Source organism: Zosterops lateralis (assembly GCF_965231275.1).
Source record: "Zosterops lateralis genome assembly, chromosome: 11".
Classification (NCBI taxonomy): domain Eukaryota; kingdom Metazoa; phylum Chordata; class Aves; order Passeriformes; family Zosteropidae; genus Zosterops; species Zosterops lateralis.
The window spans coordinates 13,125,707-13,147,309 of record NC_139771.1 but is presented as its reverse complement, the minus strand read 5'-3'; the positions used below and the strand labels follow the sequence as shown (position 1 = coordinate 13,147,309).

General features: G+C 42.0%; 1 protein-coding gene across 2 annotated transcripts in view; it reads left to right on the top strand.

Moving 5' to 3' along the window:
* The window catches only part of ARIH2 (ariadne RBR E3 ubiquitin protein ligase 2), a 36,023-nt gene that overhangs the window by 7,170 nt on the left and 7,250 nt on the right, over positions 1–21,603 (top strand). For both annotated transcript variants that reach the window (XM_083869738.1, XM_083869739.1), the window contains exons 3-10: positions 9,616–9,683; positions 11,415–11,478; positions 16,177–16,324; positions 16,841–16,962; positions 17,690–17,799; positions 18,617–18,734; positions 20,210–20,260; positions 20,361–20,382. In XM_083869738.1, coding sequence (XP_083725864.1) covers positions 9,616–9,683; positions 11,415–11,478; positions 16,177–16,324; positions 16,841–16,962; positions 17,690–17,799; positions 18,617–18,734; positions 20,210–20,260; positions 20,361–20,382 — 703 coding nt within the window. The remainder of the gene's footprint in view (positions 1–9,615; positions 9,684–11,414; positions 11,479–16,176; positions 16,325–16,840; positions 16,963–17,689; positions 17,800–18,616; positions 18,735–20,209; positions 20,261–20,360; positions 20,383–21,603) is intronic.

Genomic DNA, 21,603 nt, shown 5'->3' with positions numbered 1-21,603 from the left:
CTTTTTGTCAGGTACAGAAATCTGAATAGAAACATTAGTGCAAACAAGGCAGCAGCAGACTGAACCTGCTGTGCTGTGTGACAGGCCTGCAACTACATCAGTGGTTATTCCAGAACCACACAGAAAGCTAGAGAGATTTTAAAAAGTGTTACTCTGCAAGTTTCTCCTTAATTTTGGTTTTAATAAGAACTGTGAGTTCATTGGTTTTCAAGGAAAAGAAGAAAAGATCTTTGCTCCTTGGTTAGTGCTGTTTATATGAAGATCTTAGGAAGGTTCCTTTAATACCCTGACTAAAATTAGGACAGGCTATCTCTGTTGAAACATACCAGAAGAAAATCTCGAATTAATACCCAAAACTGTGCTTCTCTGACCAAAACGCTTGTGAATTAAAATAGGTCACTTTTAATTCCTCAAAAGGTCACTCGACCATATTCAACACTTGCAGAGGACAATGCTCTCGAAAGCAGAGCAGCCTGTATTGCCTGCAGACCAGCAAATTAATTCACAACAGTTCTTTTTAAGAAATAAATATAAATTATAAGATAAAGTATCTTTCAAAAATAATGAATTTAAATGGTATAGTAGTAACTTTGCTTTTGAGATAACTCTGTCAGTTGTCATTGAGTGATTGTGGGTCCTGGAGTGGCTTATCAGTACATGCAAACAGTGTGATACTCAGCAGTTGTACAAACAAAGCTGAGCCTGTCACTGGCAAGCAATTGAGTGTATGGTGGTGTCATATTGTTTTTGTTTGTTAATGATGCTTCCTGGCTCTGCTGAGGGTCTCCATACATACTCGGAGTATCTGTAATGTTTCAAATAACTCCCATGGTTTCTCTGTTTCAGCGATAAGGTGGATTTATCTAGTGTTACTTTTTGTTGTGTTGTTATAAACCATCAGATAAAACAATTGCAATTAGAATTTATAAAAAAAAGTTTACTTTGACTTTAGGTGTTTGTTGTTGACTTTAGCTGATTGTCAGTCATGAGGAAACTGAAATTTCTGCATATGCAAGCTAGCAAGGGAAGATAGTCACGTTATTCTACTGGCGATTGGAATTGACATCTTTCCACTAAAACCAAAGAAATTGTAAGACTGCAGAACTTACACTTTTCACTTTATTAATTTGAGTGATCAGCTAATACCCTTTTATCAAAGAGCAAAAAGCTTACTTCCTGTGCTTCCTGAAATTACAGCTTGTGATGTGGGTTTTTTTAGCTCTGTCCCTTGAAGAGTAAATCTTGGTAGATGCAAAAAGTATTTGATATCATGGCATAATTCTGTTAATCCATGTTATCACTACTGATCTTTCAGAGATAAACCAGTTTTTCGTATATTCTGGCTCACCATACTGATGTTACATGTTTTCTTGGAACCAGATTAGTGTTTACCCATGAACACACAGCCCTCTGAGGCTGCTCCACACACTCAAATTGCACTGATACAGCGCAATTAGTTTGTGGAGCTGCTTGGTGAGAGCTGGCAGTGCTCCTTTGCAAATACCATCTCCAGCAGACCCAGGGTCATGTGTGTGGGGACTGCAGCCTGTGTGAGCAGCCCTTCCTGAAGGAGCCTGTTCCCTGCAATCACAAAGTGCCTGTAAAGAGCCTGATGTGTGTGTGCCCCAGTGTACTGTTCATTCAAACCATGGCCCAGAACGTGCTATGGGGTGCTGCTTATCTGAACCAACCTGCAGTGCTGCAGTGTCATCCTTCCAATGCCACAATGACTTCGTGGAACTTTCTGTAATGTAAAGTGGCAACATTTAAAGGCTCACTGTGCCTGGGTGCCTCAGGTGAGGGAGAGGGATTAAAGCCCCTTTAAGTATTAAAATGCATGTACATAAGAACAGTTTCAAAAAGTTATGTTCAAAGTTAAAATCCATAGGCACCAACATTAGAAAGTATTAGTAAGCAGTTAATATTTAAACATAATTTTTAAAAAATGGCAGAACCTGATAGGCAAATTTGACTTTTTCACAGAACCCCTGTGGTGCTGTTTGGCAAAGATAACATACTGTTTCAAAGTACCCATAAACCCCTGGATTAGTCAGGACATGCAGGTTTATATCTATACTGTGTTCTGTATTTTAACACCAAGCCAACATTATATGGGACATCGAGTCTGAAGCTGTAACCCTTAGGAGCACCTTGTGTTTGAGACATACCTTTGTCCTTTACCCACTTTTTGTTCCCAAGCAGAAAGATCCTGGAAGTTCTGCAATGCAAAAGTTGAGGTTTTGCCTATGCATTTACAATGCCTGTACTTCAGTAGTATCAAGAGGACACGAGTGTGTCTAAATTCAGTGTAACTGTCTTTGGTGTGTTTTGTTTTGGCTCATAAAAGTCTCTTTGGTTTTTAAATTTTCTTGAGTTTTTGTAGACTTCCGGTTAGCAGAATAAGAGAGCTGGCTGGAGAGCCCAGACCTTGCAACCTTGTGACACCTTCCTGGAGTCATTTGAGGAGAGAAACCAATTTTGTTACTTACTGCCCAGGACTGCTGAAATTTTCAACTTGACTGGAAAAATGAGCCACAAATGTGGAGGGTGATTATAGCCCACACATTTCTTTGTGATTCACACCTTAACTGTATCTTACAGCCCGTATGACTCTGCAGTGAGCAAAAAAATCTGTTCGCAGCTGTTGATGAGTGTGATCTTGGTGGGAGGTAGAGGCAAGACACAAGTCAATAAAAATGCCAAAACAATCTCTCAGTAACTGTTTCATGTTGCAAGCTTACAGCTGGACATCATGATCACAGCAGCAGCAGCAGAATGAAGCAGCTGAACACTTTGCCAAATTTGTGCTGTGCCTATTAAGGACGGTGCAGCAGAAACAAGCCGTGTTGTGCACTGTGAAACATCGTTGTGCAAAGCAGCTGTTCCTCCTCTTTATCTTTGTATAACAAAAGTAAAATGCCCTTAGAGCTGAGGTTGTTGAGTGAAGGACTGAGTAGGGATTACTCACTGCAAAGTTACCTAAGCCCTGCTCCACTGTGGCTGTGCACACACACCAGTGCTCCCAGTTTGGGTTGGCTACCCAGCATTCTGGTCACAACTGTGTGGGTTTGAGTTATTACCAGACCCTGGCTTCTTCCCTGTGCCCCTCCTGAATCATTCTCTGTCAGCCAGAAGGAATTGTCTGCTCTTGCTGTGTTTTGCTGGGAAACACCTCAGCAGGGGCTATGCAGTGGGGTGTGTTGCTGGGTGTTGGCAGCATTCACTGGGAGTGCAGTGCAGCCTGTGCTGGGCACTGCTGTGCTCACACTGTGTTGCTTTGGAAAGAATAACTGCAGGGAGGACAGCTGGGGAGTCTCATGTCAATCTTATATCTGTGAGCTGTCTTACAGCTTTCTTGCTGCATTTCTTTTGCTCTAAATCTTTCAAAGAAGGGATCTCGTGGCTGTTTTGTAATAATGCCTTCTGGCGTACCAGCTTGCTTAAATGTTTCTGTTCTTTTAATATTTATTTCTGAATTTCCTCAGGAAGAATAGCCTAACAGCTTGAGAAATACGTATGTTGAGATTTCCTAGCTGAGTCCTACTGATCCTGTTTGTTGGCAGCAACAGCTGAAATTGTTGCTGTCCTTGTGTAGGAGAGTGGATGGATTAAAGCAATGTGTAAATGTGGGGAAAGAGCTAAAAATTAACCCCAAATCCCCTTTCTTCAGCATGTGGCCAACTAGGTTATGCACTGACAGCTTCACAACTGTGGTGTAACACCAGCAGTTTGTCATTCCCAAACTGCAATCTGCCTCCTAAATATGCCTCTAATCTTGCAGACTGACACCAGGTCTCTGCATGCCAGAAGGTGAGTGACGGGTACAGATTAAAACCCTGTGATGAAGCAGAGCTTATGTAGTGATGTTTGACAAAACCTTTCCATGGTATTGAGAGTACAGCTACAGTCTCTTAAATGGTATTTCTTACCTGCTGCAGCCTGCAGTCTGTAATCAGGAGAGGGCCTGAAATGTCAGAGAAGTCATAATCAATCCTCTGCATGAAACCTAAAGGTGGAGGACTTTTTCTCACTTTTTTTTTTTTAATTTGACTGAACACAAGAAAAAAGAAATGCAGTGGATATGATTCTGTTATAAGACTGTCTGGTTTTCCTGTTAGATGAAATGAATTTGAGTTGAATTTTGAAAACAGGCTTATGCTCAGAAATCTGTAACAGATATGAAAAATTTTGCTACAAGACTTTGGGGTATTTGTGGCAGGTAATATGAATATCTCAAGACTCTGCAACCCCCTGAGTTTTCTACTAGGATTACCTGTTGGAAGTCTGCTCACAAGAGGTAGATCAAAGGACAAAGTGTGGTCCAAAAAAAAGCTTTGGGTTCCCTTTTCTTGGTTCTTGATACTTCTGCAGTTTTCTGAGAAACCCTCTGGTAAAAACAGGGCAGTCACATAATTTTTCCAATGGGGCATGGAGGGAGTCAGATCTACTTTCCACAAGAAAAACAAGTATAAAAGGAATGTTTTTCCATTTGTGGGTCTCTTTCCTTACCTCAGCATACTGCAGTAAAGCATGTCTGAAGGGATTTTTTTCTTCAGTGAAATTACTCAATACAAATCATGGTTTCTTTCTAAGGTGTTAATCTACTGCCAACTCAGCTCAGTCTCTTATTTTGCCATAGTTTCTCACCAACAGAAACAATTTCAGAGGCTTTTGCTCTGTGTGCCTTTCTTGTTGTAAAGAATTTCAGTGTGTTTTTGGAGGTTTGGATGCAACACACAAACTAGTATCTTTGGAAGTTCACCTTCTTATTGTAGAACTAATAAAAACTATTTGTGGATTAAAACAAATGCTTCTCAAGATTAATCCTATTTGCTTAAATCTATTTGCATAAAAACCTGTGATTAGGGAAAATAAAAGAAATGGAAGCTACATTTCTTTATGCCAGATTTGTGTTCTTGGGCAGACATTTCAGTGCAATCCTGATCTAACAGGAATTGTCAGCTTGGTGCAAAGCCATGGGATGTCAGCTCCAACCAGACCCTATCATCTCCAACTCTTTCTGAATTGAATCTCTTTGAGAATCATGTGATGATCATTGTTTTAAATTCCTCATACTGTATCTCTGCAAAAATGAGGATTGAAATGCATCTTCAAAAAATAGGCCTTCCCTTTGAGAAAAGTGAAGTGAATTAATGAGATATGCATGCAATATAAATATGCTTGAGCAATTTCTGTAGAATATAAGCTCTACAAAAGATGGTGGGTTTTTAGCTTTTAGGAAACATTTCTGTCTGAATTAGCAATTGTCAAGGTAGCATGGTTGAAAAGATTTTCTGCTGAAAAGAGATGAAACATCAGGTCTCCAAACACCTTGGCTTATCTAAGGAAGCAAGTTGAGACAATTGTTTTAGAGCCCTCTGAACACAGCAAGGTACCTGCAGAGATTCTTTGCAAATTCTTTTGATATTGTCTTGTCCTAAAGAGTGCCAGACTCTCTTTCACACTTCAGAAGCGTGAGAATTTTGCATATCTTGGAAACTAAAAAACCTAGGAGATAAATGGAGATGGAAATAATAATGAAAAAACAAATTGTGCGCTCTTCCAGAAAATTGATAGATTCGTGTTTGATGCAGTGGCATTACTGTTTTGTTCCACTTTCAGAATCTGATTTTGTTCAGCACTATGTAAAATCTTCAGATTTTTACAGCTCCTGTAGAGTTTTTTCCTTATGCAGAGCAGCTTCCTCTTGGCACCCTTGCTCTGTGCATAGGTGCTGCTCCCCTTTTCCAGTGCACTGATCAACATTTGGTGCCCATTCCTGGCAATCAGCAGCTCTCCATAAGTCAGAGTTAAACTGGTGGAGGTTTGGAAAAGGCTTTGGAGGTGATAAAGTTCCTGTCTTAAAATAAAGCTGGAAATGGCAGACTGGATGAGATTCTTCTGTTCAGCTTTGCTGTCACACCATGGAGAAAGAAGTCTGGTCTTCAGTCAGAAATTTTCCGGGTTCAGCTTTGGACTGAGTTGATCTTTGATATTAAAGTTTTAAGCTGATGGTGGAGAAATGAGAATGAGAAGAAGAAGAAAAAAATTAGCATGACTATTGCTTTCAGCTCCTAAACTTTAATAAATTTAATCCCAGATAGAGGAGTTCTGGAGAAATCAGGGTATGTAGAAGTACTGGCATAATTGATGGGTTGCAGATAAATACTGAAATAGTGCACCATATAGAATATGTATTCCCCTTGGCACTGGGGTCTGTAGAAGTATTTCACTGAAAGAAGCTGCTGCCAGCAAGATGCCAAGTGGGGTGTGTTACTGCCTTTTTTGGTTCTTAGGATTCTGAAATGAGAACAGGAAAGTTTAAACAAAGCAGACAATTTATCAGAGACGTAATTTTTTTTAATGTGTTTTGTGTCTGAGACAAAGCATTACTGTTCCCGAGATCTTATGGCACCCAGTGACTGATAGAGGACTGAATCAGTGCTCTTTCTGAAGTGTTTTATAAATTTGAGGTACTTCACTGGGTGAAACTTCTGACTGTCCAGGAAATGCTTCATTGGACAGTGTGCCAGTAGTATCAGCTTCTGTTCGTTGCTTTCTCAATACTGTAAGATAATTCATTATGTACACATGGACCAGACTTCTGACTGCAATGATATTTTTCTGTGTTCAGTGTGTTTTTTGCTCCTGCTTACAAAGAAATACTTTAACTGTTCTGGGGTGTTATTGTGGAAAAACTGGCTGACTGGGTACAATCATTCAGTCATTGTGAGTGTACAGTCATTGAAGGGAGGCTGGGGAGCGCTGCTAATCAACAGAAGCAGGCTTTTGTTAAACATTTGTTTTTCGTCTCACACTTGTTTTCTGGAATCTCCGCAGTAGTGTTGGCCCCTGATGGTATTTACATTTGTCTTCTGAATTCCCAGCCCTGCTGTTGGTGAGCAGGACGTAGCATGTGGTGAGACTCCACTAGCAGGCACAGCCCCAGCATCATCAGTTGTTTGCTCCTTTCCCATCCCTCTTTCTTACAGTTTGAATGTTACCTATCATTAATCTGTAAGAACTGGTACTTCTGTGCCAAGGGAACTGTGCAGATGTTGCTGCAACTGTCTGACTCTGGGACTTCTGTTTTGCAAGAGCACATGCACTCTGATCAGGTAATATCAAACTATTTTCTGCTTCAGGGCTTTTATGAAAGTGGTCTAATGTCATGGATCAGGCTTTATGAATTGAAAATGTATAATTTTTATATTCTTGTGTGTTTTATGATGAAAGTACTAAAATTAACCCTACAGCTGATCTAGTCAGTGCTTTGGAGTTGGAGTTAAATAGGAATAGTCACAGAAGCTTTGTTACTCTTCTGGATCTGTTAGTCTGGCATCCTTCTGGAGCATTAATTCCATGTTGCCTGACATATAATTTGGCTCAAAAACGTTTGATTGTGTTTGGATAGTTTGTTATATTTCAGAAATGTCTGCTGATGTTTGTCTTTCTCTTTCTGTACATCTTCAGTCTTGAATGTACTTGACTCCTCGGGGAACAAGTAACTCCATGGAATTGTGATGCTGCAACAAATGCTACACCTCAGGCTCTAAAAATCTGACTGAAAAACACTGATTTTCCTATGTTACAAATCACCTTCCCATTTAAGTCCAGCAGTTTGTTTTCTTCTGTCAGTTCTTCCTTACTGCTACTGAGAAATTAGTTTCATTACTGCTGAAGAATGATTCATTAGCATGTGGTTTGCATTTGTAGGAAGCTAGTCTTGTAGAGACCACATTCCTGATGCTTGTTTTACAGACACAAATGCAGATGTTTTCCTTGTACAAACAAGTCAGAGGTGTCTGTCTGGGTCTGCCAGGCTGGGGGCTTAAGATAACAACCTATCCCAGGCTGGCAGTGTCACTTCATCCATGCAGACTGTGTGTGTTGGCAGCAGCAGCCCTGTGTGCCACACTCTATCTAATCACAGGCTTCTGTGCTGGGAGGGAGGGAGGGCAATGCTGCCTGCCAGCCTTTGTTTTCAGAGGGTCACATCACATTGCTGATAAAGTTGAGGAAGGTGACATGCCAGATCTTGCACAGCATGAGCTAATGCTTTGGTTCTCATAGAAAAAGGGTTATTTGTATATTGAAAATTGCTCTTTTATTGGTGAGATTTCTTAGTGGCCAGCAGAGTGAGCACATGAGAATGTAGAGATGGGTAAGAGTCAATTAAACACCACATCTGCTTTTATGTTGTTGCCCTGGTTTAATTCTCTGACCCAATCTTCCAGCACTGAAAAATGCCAGTGCCAGGACTGGGCAGTATCATGTGGCAGCAATAGGTCAGTTGTGTTGTGAAACTGCACCTCTTCAGCAGGGTTGACTTTGAAGAGTAATGAATATGCTGCTTCTCGGTGTGCAGAGCCTGATTGTTTTTGTAAGAGTGACCATTGCTTGTTTTTCCTTCCAGGATTGTGCTGTCTGTACTACATCACATCCTGTGATCCACTTGTAGCAGGATTCAAGAAGGCCTATGGCATTTCAGCCAATGATTGGGACTGATAGCTTCTCTAGGAGAAAAAGAAAGCAACTCTTCCTGCAGCTAGAACAGAAGGAGTTGTTTTCTGTGGGCAAAGTAGAGAGATGCCGTGGTGATAGCTTATCTTGGAGTGTGGGAGCCCTTTACTGTCAGAGGGTGTTTGAATGCAGAATGTGCAGACACCAAACTTGCCCAGGGGCTTCTTAGCACAAATAGCAGTGAGGAGACATGTGTTCTGAGCCCTCTGAATTCCCCTGGAAAAGGTCTGTTGTTTGGAGGAGACCTGCTTTGTTTGAACTCTAGGACCTGAAGGGGTTGAGAAGCAGGGTGAAGGTCTATCAGCTCAGCAGATGTCTGTCATCTTGGTGGGTAGGAGTCTTTTTGTGCAAGCAGAGAAGTCTGTTTTCTTCTGAAATAAACTGATACATAAAATGAAGGAGAACTTGTTTGCTTGTACCCTTGTAGCATGACTTTAAATGTCATGTTGCAGTACTCTGATGGTGCTCAGGCTAGCACGGATTGTGCTGGTGTTTGCCAAGAGTCCACGTAATGCAAGCAGCTCTGCATGGAAACAGGCCCTGTCACAGTAGTTTTCTATCTTTCTCTCCATTCCAGTGTGTAACTTTCTTCTCTACAGTGAAGGGCTGGCAAAGTGTTTTGTATTTTCCCCACACCCTTTGCTGTCACATTTTTCCTGCATTTGCAGCCTGTTGCTTGTTCTCCACCTCAGTAAGTGGTATCTGTCTGCCCTGGGGTTCCTACTTTGCATTTTTGGTGAGGATCCTCAGTCTAGTCTGGCCCTCCAGAGTGGTGATGACAGTCAGGACTGGATATGGGGCTTCCATGAGCAGTTAAGCTAATCCAGTGCATTCTTGATTCCTTCCTCTCTGTGCTATTGTAACAAAGTATGTGATTTAGTTTTTGGTACACCCGTACTGCATTCCTGCTTTTGTATTGCAGATATACTGGCTGTGAGCATCCATGTCTAGCAATTTAATGTGAATTGATTATCACTGGGATATTGTACTGAGTTTGTACAATTTTTATATGAAAATCATACTCCTAAGCAGAAGTGTGGCTTCAAAATGTGCAAAGTTTGACCTTTTTTTTTTATTTTATTTTCCACCTAGGTATCACATGCTGTTGCAAAACTAGTATTAGTTAGTTTCCACTGGCAAATCTCAGAGATTTTGGAAAGGTAAGTGTAAATAGTCTTATCTTGTCTGTGCTTGGTGCTTTCCCCTCTGGCTTTGCAGAAATGCTCGGGGTGCTCCCGAGCAGAGGGTGTGTTTTTTGGCAAGTGTCTTTGGACCTTGAAGCAGGACATGCAGTCCATTTTAGGGAGCAGAGGAAAACCACTGATTTATTGAGGCTGCACTGCCTATGAGAAATTTTTAAACAGGGGGAGGGTAGTAGTGGTAAATGTCTTTCCATTTAGGAATTATTGTTATGATAGGAACCCTCTAGATAGATTAATCTTAAATTTTGAGATAACAGATGGAGAGTGCTGCATCTATATTTATTTAATAGACATAAAGATAACATATGTTCTGCTTTGAACATAGGAGCCATAAATGATAAAGGAGCACTGACCCAATACTGATGTAGTTTTTAGTAGTACATTCCCACTGAAGGTTTTGTTCCTTTTGACATTAAGTGATTTTTTTTTCCCAAGCTGGCCAGCATTTGGAGAGCAGGAGAAGATGATGTGAGAGAACTGAGCCCTGCAGCTCCCTTGTTTGGTCAGTGTCACTGTAACAAAGCCCTCCAGCTGATTTCAAGAAGAGGGTTCAGACTCGGCCCAAACATATGTGGGAAGTGCATTGGGAGGCAGTGCTGGCTAGCAGCCCCTCCACAAAATACTGGCTCAGCACTGAACATTGTCTGAAAATAGAGAGTATATCAGCTTGACTCATTCTGCCCAGACATTTTTGACCCTGTAGCCAGCAGCTTCATCCAGAGAACTATGGAAAATGCATCCTGTGTATGGATGCTGTTGCTTCCTTGGTTACCCTGTATCCTGTGAAAGCTTTTCTCTGGGGTTCAAGGAGGGTGAGATTCCTGCATAGCAGCTCAGGGTGGCCTTCAGGTTAACTGATGAGACTTAAACAAGAGGAAATTTGGGGAAGAGTTTACTTCTAAAGTGATGAATTTGCAAATTGTTCTCCAGTTGATCTAGTCCTCAAACTTCTCTCTTGCTACAAAATGGCATTCTCAAAAGAAAGCTCACTAGTACAACTAATAAGTGCTGGTGAGGAGGGAGGACTTAGCACAACAAGAGCAAGTATCCTGTTGTGGTAAGTATGGGAGCAAGGCCACAACAGTGATGCTGCTGTTTCTGAATTCAGTAAGATATAAATATTTGTCTGCAAAGGAAATCACAAGCAACAAAATATTTTTAATTCTATGGCTGCTGGTAGACAGCTTCATATGCCTAAAGGGTGATAATCTGTCACAGAGTAATTACTTAACTAGACAATAGTCTGGAGTTAAAGTGAGACTTGACCAGGACAGCTTAATTTTACAGAGGAATGGGAGACAGTCTGGAGCCTCACTGGTGTGTGTTATTGTGGACAGTGGCTTAGGACTACTCTAGGAGTGTGATGGAAAAATCTTAGTTTAAAAATAAATTTTCAGGGGAGGGAGATAGTTGTAGAAAAATATTCATCAAGATGTATAAGGGAAATGTTAATCCATTACCAGGAGGAGTAGTATTTCTGGTTCTGAATATACTCTCATAAAATTTTGCTGATAGGAGCTCAGCTCCCTATATGAAGGAGCCTCACAAGGGAGACATTTCCACTTTCTTTGTTGAAACCTACCCTACTATTTGCACAGAGACAACTGTTTATTCAGGCAAGAAGGATCAATTTAACAATGCAAAACGTATTCAGAACTTGATTTGATCATTCTTCAATTGCCTTTTCAGGCACAAGTCTAATCCTGCCCAATTGCTAGTAGAAGCACGAGTTCAGCCCACCTCATCCAAACATGTAAGTATGCAAACTATCCCGTCTGTTCCCTTGGCAGACACCTCTGACCCCCCTCATGGGGGATTGCATTACTAATGGCATACTCTGTCCAATGTTAACCCTTTGCAAACTCCGGTCTGGCACCCTGATTCATTGCTGGGTTTACTTCTGAAATAAGAATGCATTCAAGAGGTCCCTGATATTTAAATAGCAGGTTTGCTGTTGGCTTGCAGGTAATGTTCAAGAATTACCTTCTTCAAGAAAATTAAGATCATTTTTTGGCACAAATGATGGCAGACAATGGAAGGAGCAGAGTGCATGGGCTTGGCTGCCTCTTCCGATTCTGTTCTCTGTAAAAAGACACTGAAAGGCAGTTCTGGCTGCACAGAGTGAACAGAGCTTGTCTGTGTCTGGAACAGATTTTTAATTTTTTTTAATCCTATCTTTTACTTTTTTTTTTTCTTTTTTTTTTTATCTATTTGCACTGCTCAGGGATGCTTAAGCTAAACCTCCCAGTGAGTTGTGTTGCTGCTGAGTCAGTCAGTGCTGATATTTGAACCAACAACTTGTTTTTTGTAGCCAGGGTTACACAGATCTTCAGATACTTCCCCCCCTCCTCCCCCCCCACCTTTAAATAGAAACTTCCTGTTGCATGTTTATAAATTTCATCCACAGTGGGTGTCTTGGTACAATGCAGAATTACCCTAGGAACACATTGCCATGTGTCAGATTTTGAGTGATAAAATACTACATCTGGCTTGTGGGGGAGAGGAGATCTTAAAAGCCCAATTCAGTGTCTGAACTCTCTTATAACTAGCAGATAGTGAAAAAGCTAGGCTGACAGAAGTGTAAGCTTAATGGGCTCAAATCATCTCCCTAAAGTCCAGAAAACAACAATTTTTCTAATTTGACATACTTGCAAATTAGTCCGTGCATTTCAAGATTTATCCAAGTCTTGTATCAGCTGTCAGTAGAGTATTCCCCCTGCAATGGGCCATTCCAACCTCCTTGGCAGACAAGGTGAAGACCACCAGCACATCATTTCCATCAGGGTCCTGGGTTTGGACCAAACACTTTCCCAACTTTAATTTACAGTAACTTTGTATTTTGCTCTGAGGAGGTAGGAAGTGGTATAGGAATCTTTTTTTGCCCAAAGTGGCAACCCAAAACAATGCTTGAGGCAAACTTCTATACATACTGCAAAACTGGCACAAAACATTATCAATATAAACATGACAAAACTACCCAGACAAAATGCATACAAATAATCCATGCAGTGAAGAACAGTGTAATTTTTCAGTCCTGTTGCCACTTCATCTTCTCGTGGCCAATCATCTTCTAGTGAGGAAGATGAGAGGAGAGAGAAAAGAAAACCTAGTCCTGTTTGGACTGGTTTTAAAGAGAAAGAACTCTCCATCTGGTGTTGATTTTGTGTTCTCTGCCATGGGCATATGTGGCTACCCATGGGATCCCTGAGCTTTGCCCTTTGTATAGCAGTCTGACTCTTCATTTGCAACAAATCCTACCTGATTACCAACTGCCCCCGTGTAAGACTGGGTCCTGCCTGCAGTCCACCCCCATGAGCAGTTCTAAGCAATTGAGTTGCCTAAAGCTTCAATGAGTCAGGTAGTCCTTTAATTGGGGGGTTTATTCTCTCTGGCTCAGCAAACAACAGCATGAGAGAAGACTGAGAGGTTGCAATACCTCTCTCATGCATGAATTGGAGGCAAGCAGCCTATTGCACACTCTTGGTGAGATTACCCAATGCTGGAGTGGGGATAGAGATGGGTTCTCCCCTCTCCAAGGGGTCTAAACCTCCTGCCCAGTAGGCTGTCCTTTGGGTCAGAGACAGGGCTCTCTGCCATTATGCATTGTGAAGCATACTCTGGGACCCCAGAGTCCTTATGTTTTGTCCTCCAACAGCTTTATGCTGTCTCCCCCCATTAGTGAAATCCTCCACACATACTGTTTTAGTTTCCTTTGCGTGCCTGCTGTATTTTTCTTGCAGCTGAGCCAGCTCGGTTGCAGAATAGGGCATTTGTTTAGCTGGTGCAGTGGGTGCTGCCTCCTCACACTCCCTGTCATAAGCAGCATCAGTCTTTATAAGTGGGCAGAGTTTAGGGAGAGGTTGAGGGTCTGGCTTTGCTGTATCAGGCTCCTCCCAAGGATAAAGGCAGGTGACATCACCATCAGCAAGGTGCACTTCTTTAGTGAGTCTGGAAAGCCCCACTTCATTCTCCAAATCCTCCCCTTTCAAGCAGGCAATCTGCAAATGTAATTCTCTTTCTCTTACAAGGGATTAATTTAGTCAAATATGCAAGTTTTCTGTTCAGGTCTTTTCAGCATTTAACTCACGTGTTTTCTGCTGGGCACTGTGTTCTGCCTCCAAGGTCACCTGCAGTATTTTAGGCAATTCAAAGACCCATTCACCACCTTATCTCATTGCTTAGCTCTGTGCTTAGATCTTCAAACAGCTCCTTAAGCAGCTACCAAAAGTGTGCAGGCTATGGATTTGCCCTTATCAATTTTTTTTCTTCTTTTTTGCTAAATACTGTATTTTTTGCACAAGACCAGCCACAGAATGACAATTTTCCTCAGCTCAGCTCTGTCCATTCAAAGCTGGACAAGCTTTATAATCCTTTAGCTAGTCTAGCTGAGGGTGGCAGTTGAGATTTTGCTTTTCCCAGGTTACCACAATCTCTCTGCTGGAAAATTCAGCTTAGACTGAATAACAATTCTCCTTTGTCCAGCACTCTGTGTGTTGTCCCAGTAGAAAGTAGCTCATCACCACCCTCAAGGACACCGTGCTTGCTGAAAAATTGTCATGCCCTGAGCTCTCTCAATAAGTGTTTGAAAGGGGCTTAGGTACTTTAATACCCCTGGGCAGAGTGCAGGAGAAGACAACAAACTTCTCAGGAGGTTGAATAGCAAACTTTTACTTACTAAGCTGGATCATAAAGGACTGGCCAAATACTAAAGCAACATCCAATTAAAGTAAGGAAAAGCACTGACTTAGCAAACTCTAATCCATCCAGATTTCAAGGAAAGGAAGTTATAAGAAGAAAGAAAGAAAAAAAGAAAGATATATATATATATATATATATAATAGTCACCACCTTGGATCCAGTCAATCTTAGTTGCTATAAGATCCAAGGCAGTGGGACTGATCAAGGCTGCACACTGTCATTATGGCCTTTAATCTGTTCTTGTCCCTCCCCACAGGTGGGGCTTTCAGTGTTCCAGTGCCTTGGTCCATTTTGGGCTTGAACCAGAGGCTCCAGGCTCCAGTGGGTGGGATGTGGGGCAGTGGCCACCCCATCTTCGCAGAACTTCTCCTACCCCCACCCAAACACACACTTTAGTTGTTTTGAGCCATTAATAATTTCTCCAAATTTCTTCTACAAATGGTGATTTTATTTAAGGAAGAAAGATACTATGGTTAAAAGGTTATTTTAAACTTGATTTGCTAGGCAATTCATTACAGTCTGCTAGAGCAATGTGCTCTGTGCTTCAGCTTGTAACACAGAATGATTCTGGGGACAGATGCTCATAGTGAGTGTCTGTAGAGGGGCTGACCCCATAGGGAGAAGCTGTTATGGTGAGCTCAGAGAGGCAGCTTGCAAGGTTTTGAGGTAGCACATGTGCTCTTCAGGCTGAACAGCTGACCCAGGCACTCAGTGCAATTACAGACTCAGTGAATCTTGTTCTGGTCTGTAAGTGAGGCCACTTAGAACAAATTTGCATTACTTCCTCTTTCATGTGGCCGTGCCATAAATCAAGCTCTGTCAGTCATGTGCTGTGTATCATGGTGTTGCTGCTCTGCCTCTCCAGTGTTCAGAGATTGGTGTGGAAACTGATGGCAGGCTCACACCAGCTTCTCCACGAGTAGCAAAGTGATTATATGACTTCTCTGTGAAAGGAAAAACTGGAACATAAACTGCAACTAACAGCTTTGTAGAGCTTTGGTTTTGATGATGGTGGGCCAGACCTAGTTCTGCAGGTCCCAGGGGTGAGTGGAGATGTGTTGAAGGCTGGATCTGCTGTCTAGGGATCAGCTCTGCACTACATAGGGGCAAACCAGACTACTTTCAGTGGTTTGGTGAAGCAATAGCAGATATGTCTGATTTGAAACAAACCCTCTTAATCCTTTTCAGCTGAAGGGACAATCTCTGTTTTGCCAAATGTAGCAAGCATAGGCAGAAGATAAGACATGGGAGGTGATAGTTTGTGAATTCCCTTTCCTCTCTGTATAAACACTCAACAGTTGCATCTTCCATTACCCAAAATTACTGTCTGGTAAAAGGGCAGTGCTAAGTTTGCAGTGACAGCTGCTCTCCAGAGCCTGTGGAGATAGTCTGGCCCAGCTAACAAAGAACATTATTAAATCCAGGAAAGGACAACACAATGACATATTTCAAACAAGGCAAGAGTAAGAACCAGAAAAGTAAAAGTGAGTTCTGGGCAACACTAGAGGAGAGGCAGAAACTCTTCAGTGACTGTCAACTTGTGCTCTGTGAGATTAGAGGTTCTTGAGAAGGACTGACTCTTTGGAGGAGTGCAGCACCTTAGCAACACCAGCTGCTTATGAACCTGTTCTGGCCTGGGCCTCCATGGAGACCATTGTCACCGTGAGGGTGATGCAGGTGTCTGTGGATGAGCTGAAAATGCTTGGGGAGTCTGGGATGTTTTCACTGTACTGCTGATTTGTGTCTCTCCCAGGCAATGGTACATTCCTCCCACCACTGCGCAGTGTGCATGCAGTTTGTCCGGAAGGAGAACTTGCTCTCCCTGGCTTGTCAGCACCAGTTCTGTCGCAGCTGCTGGGAGCAGCACTGTACAGTGCTCGTCAAGGATGGTGTTGGAGTCGGTGAGTTCAATGTGGATGTGCTGCTGGGTCTCTCTTTGCCCCACTGGCCATTCTGATGAGTCAAGGTCATGACTGTAACAAGTTAGAAACTGCAAATCTGTTGAATAGAATTTGCATCTTTGATGCTGTACTGTTGCAATGCCCCTGGAGTGCTTGTGGATGCAAACATCTGTTCCCTTTGTGTTGGGGAGAAGCGAGTAGTAGCCAGAATTGCTTTGGGCTTTTCCGAGCCTGTCTTTCATGCTGGCATGGTAGTAACATGTAATTTTCTAATTTAAGTATCTGACCTTGTGAATACTGGTTGACGCTCTCACTGGTCCTGGATACACATGTGCCCTGTCATCTTTTGGTGAAGACAGTTGGGCTTCAGGTTTTCAGCAGCCCAGATTTGTTTCACAGTTGTATCCCTCTTGCCACAACAACAGCTGGCACCAAGGAAACTGTGTTGAATACTCTCTGTGCATTCACCCCTTAGTATAAGCTGCACTGTTCTAAGATGTTGCTTCCTCTTCTCAGGGGTATCCTGCATGGCTCAGGACTGTCTACTCCGGACACCAGAAGATTTTGTGTTTCCATTGCTGCCTAGTGAAGAGCTGAAAGACAAATACAGGCGCTACCTCTTCAGGGACTATGTGGAGGTAGTAGATTTTTTCTGTTTTAAAATACCCTGGGTCAAGTCACCAATGACTTGCAGAAATTTTGTTTGAAGTGTCTTGCATTTTTGATTAGAACTGCAGTAACTGCAGCAAAATTGTCCTCAGTAGGCATGATGTGGCTGCTTCTGTAGGACAGCCTCACTGACAAAATGCTCTAGCAGGTTGCCAAAGTAAATTCTGCTCTAAGGTCATCCACTAACTCCTTGGCTGCTGCTTCAGGATTCTCAGTGTTGCAGGTTCAAAAACCTCAATCTGATTATTCAAGTTCTTGTTCTTACATAAATGTTTTTAGGTTCAGAAAAATACGTCCCTCAACTTAGGGTAGCCCAGCTGAACTGGCTGGCTCTATTACATTTTGTGTGAGCTTTCTTGAAATTAAAGCAGCAGTTGTTAAGGTTAAATATGCAGGAGTATTCTGATAACTGGGAACACTAAAAAAGCTTTGTGGAGTTTTGTTTGTTGTGCTGACTTAGTCTGTAACCATCCATCTGAATTCACTGTTCTAGAGAAGCTGTAAGTAACTAACGAACATCTTCCATATTAGGAAATGCGGGATCTTCTCTGATAGCCAGGACCTGGTGACACTTTCCACTCTTTTTTAATATGAAATAACTTCCTTGTATGTTTTTGTGGACAAAAATGGTTAAAGTTGAACAGATAATGGTCTCCTGCACCCACTGCTGATCTTATTCCCTTCTTGTGTCCACAGAGCCATTACCAGCTGCAGCTGTGTCCTGGTGCAGATTGCCCTATGGTCATACAGGTACAAGAGCCAAAAGCCCGGCGAGTGCAGTGCAATCGTTGCAATGAGGTCTTCTGGTAAGAAACAGAGAAGGTTACAGATCACAGGGAAATTGTGTGCTGTCCTCAGAGCCAATCCTTTTGCTTGCCAACAGTTTTGGTGTGTAGAAGTGTCTGAAATGCTTTGCTAGAGTTGTTTGTAACTTGAGTTAGCCTGAGTAACTGTACACTTGTGGTCTGACTTCTGCAGGTGGTCAGACGTCCCCTTGCTTCCTAAACTCCTGGGAACTTGGGTGTTCTGACAACCAGGGAACACAGAGCTTGAGTAACCAAGGGGTTACAAATCTACCATTCTCACATTTTGGCTAAGTTAGAAATTTTCCTACAGACACTGTGGTTGACGTAGATTCTGGTAGTAAACTCCTTGCTATCTGCTGGTATTGAGTTTTTAAGTTTATTAAAAACATTTGACTCTCAGTGTAGAGACTCGGCTTTCTGGTATCTCTATGCAAATGGCTCTTACTCACCTGAGGTTGTCAAGTCATGCTGATACAGTGCCTGGTATCTGCCACTGGAGTCAGACTACTTGTAAGTGACTGGTCCACCCCAGAACTCTGCAGTCATGTTAGAGAAGACATAGGTGGGCTCTAGGAGGGGGCACATCAGCCCTCAGACATGTGATTTGTCAGGCCTGGGTTCACTTTCATCCTGACTCTGGCTTTTACACAGGAAGAAGGGGGAATTGGAGTTCAGTCTTGGTCTTCACATTCTACTAATACACAAGAGCATTTCCATCCCTTACTGGGCCCCCCAGATTTTGGTCAGGAAAACCTCAATCCTTGAGTGATTTCCATAGAAATTGATATGTCTTTTTCTTTTTCTCCCCCCCATTAAGCTTTAAGTGTCGGCAGATGTACCACGCGCCCACAGACTGCGCTACCATTCGGAAATGGCTCACCAAGTGTGCAGATGACTCTGAAACAGCCAACTACATCAGTGCTCATACTAAAGATGTAAGGACAGGCACCTACATGTTATTTCTTGTCCTCTAGCCCTGCCTGGAAAGCAGGATATAATTCTATACACACACAGCATTGTGTTGTTCTTTCTCACAGCTCCCTAGGGACTGTCAAGAAGCTTCTGTCATATGTGAACTAATTATGCCCCTATGGCAGTGATAGAACTCAATTGAATGCCTTTGGAATTGTGTGGGAAGCTCAGCTGCCCTTCTGCAGTAAGGACCTGTTGGTCCTTATTCCATACCTGGTGTGAATGTCTTTGACTGCCAGGTGTGCTGTCCTCCCACAGGCAAAAGAATTGTGGCTACTTTGAAATGATCAGTGGAGATGTATTTAAAATGGAAGGAAGGTGTGTCATTAGTGTGAAGTCAGTACCAAGTAAGGCACCAGTGGTGTTTAAGCCTGAAAAACTTTGTGCAGTACTGTGAATTGGAGGGCAAGGGAAAATGTCTTTATTTGGCAAGGACTGCAAAATGGGGTATTGAAGTGTGTAAATTAGACATTGGCGTACTTCTACTAGATTTAGACCCAAGACAAAGAAATAGTATTACATATTGTGCACGCTAACCTACCTATCAAATTATTGTATAAATATACTATCTTTATCCTCTAAATCAGCAGTCTGAGATTGGAACTTTTTTTAAAGTCTTTTGAGCATTTTGTGGCCTGACCTCAAAACAGTTCTTGGCTACATTTCCCCTATCATGGCCAGTGGCAATTGTGACAGTGGTGATTAGCTGCAAGCTTCAGTTATGTTAGGAAAGGGGGTACTTAGATGGACCAGAGATTTCAAGTTCCCTTCCTTCTCTGGAGAAGGTGTCAGCATGTGATGGTATTGTTTCAGCTATGCTTGTTTGTAGAAATAAGATTCTATTTTATTGAGCACTGTCCTGGCATACATTTTGCCTGACATGAAAATTTATACAAAGTACCAAAACTCACTTCTTCCTTTTTACCTATGCAGCCCAAAAACTGTATCTGGACACTCCAGGCTATCTGTTGAGTTTGGGTGTGTGCAGCTGTCTTTGTGGTTAGGCAGATTCTCTGCAGGTAGCTGAGATGTCATTTGATAGTGGCTGCTGAAGGCAGAATTTAGTGACAATTATCTGTAGTCAAAGTAGCTGTGATACACGGTTGTACATGAACTGATTGTGTCCCTGGGCCTGAGTGGTAACTCAGCAAGCCCTTCAGTTTTACAGGGAGTAACAACAGTAAATTTGTTCACTTGAGCAAACAGTCCAGTGCTGCAGTGTAACTTCCTGACTTTGCCTTTCTGCTGTCTTTTAAATGGAGCTGTCAGGAACTGGTGGGAAGCAGGGTATAAATGCTAATATTCTCATATGAGAATATTTCTCATATGTGAATGCTTATTTTTAAGAAAAAAAGGCAGAGAGGAATAATCACACAAATGCTGTCATTCTTCAGAAGGCTGCTAGAGTTGGATCTAACAATTGTGTCTGTTTCCTCAGTGTCCCAAGTGCAATATCTGTATTGAAAAGAATGGAGGCTGCAATCACATGGTGAGTAATTCCCTGAACACATCAAACCTCCCTTGTTCTAAGTGGAATTTTTTTCCCACACTTTCTGCTAACCAAGTGCCTCTTGTCTCTTCTTTTTCAGCAATGTTCCAAATGCAAGCATGGTAAGTTGGGTTTGGAAGCTGTTTTCTCTGCAATGTTTGTCAGTGGTGATGATCCCTTCTCTCTCTCTTTTTTTTTTTTCCTTTTTTTTCCTTTTTTTTTTTTTTTTTGTGATATTAAGACAAATTGTGAACACAGGCTCAAATATATTCCCCTAGTAAAAGCTGAACAGGATATTAATTATAGATTTCTGTGTGATAGCTTTTTTTCCCCAGTGGCTGTGATCTCAGCTGTGTTCTGATTCAGTGCTGGTTTGGCTTCTGCCACTCACACGTCTATTGGATAGAGAAGTCTCCAGAATATTAACAGTGGAATCCATCTCACAGGAGAGCTTTCCATATAATTGTATTTGTAATCAGCTGAAAATATTGTCAAACATAGCCATTTACTCAGATCAGCTTAAGTCCTTCTGCTTAGTGATGGAAATAATGAGCTTCAACTCAGATGAAACTGCAGGAGCTGTGAACTGTTAAATGTAACAACAGGTGTTGAACTTCTCAGTCCACTCCTGTGCAGTTAGCAGCCTGAGTGTCTTTGGCCCATTGTGTGGCCCTACAAAATGACAGCCTATTCTTGCACTTACCTTTTCATGGCAGAATTAATTTCTGTTGCCTTGGAGTGAGATAGTTGTATTCAGCCCTTTGAGTTAAGTGTGCCACTGGAAACTATTGTAATATCAGAATCTTATTGGGAAGGTGATTAAAGATGACTGTCCTCTTTAATTTCCTTTGCTTTGGGGTTCTCAGCAGCACTGGATGTGCTTTGATGGAGCTCTGTGACAAGGGGCAGCAGACAAGTGCCAAGATACCATGATGACTTAGCACTCAAGAAGGCTGATGAACTCAGGAATTACAGATTTTGGTCTCATTATCATAAGTAACACAGAAGGGATTCTTATTGTAGCAACTTAATCTCCATCTTTTTTCCTTCTCACAAGAGCACTCACAGTCTCACTCTGAAATCAGAAAATTGCCACGTTTTGCTATTTTTACTATTGCTCTCTTTACTCTGCCTTCTTCCTGTTTCAGCAACTTCTAACTCGAAGTGTCATAAACCACTGACATCTGACGTTACCTGGGTTATTCCCTCCTGGAGAGAACTGAGGGCAGACTTTCTTTTGCATTACTTAGTTCACTTTTGGATGCGATTGATTGTGTTTTATTCAGGCAGAGATTTGCATGGGGCAGTGTGCCCGTGGTGGGGAGGGTGCAACTCACAAAAGA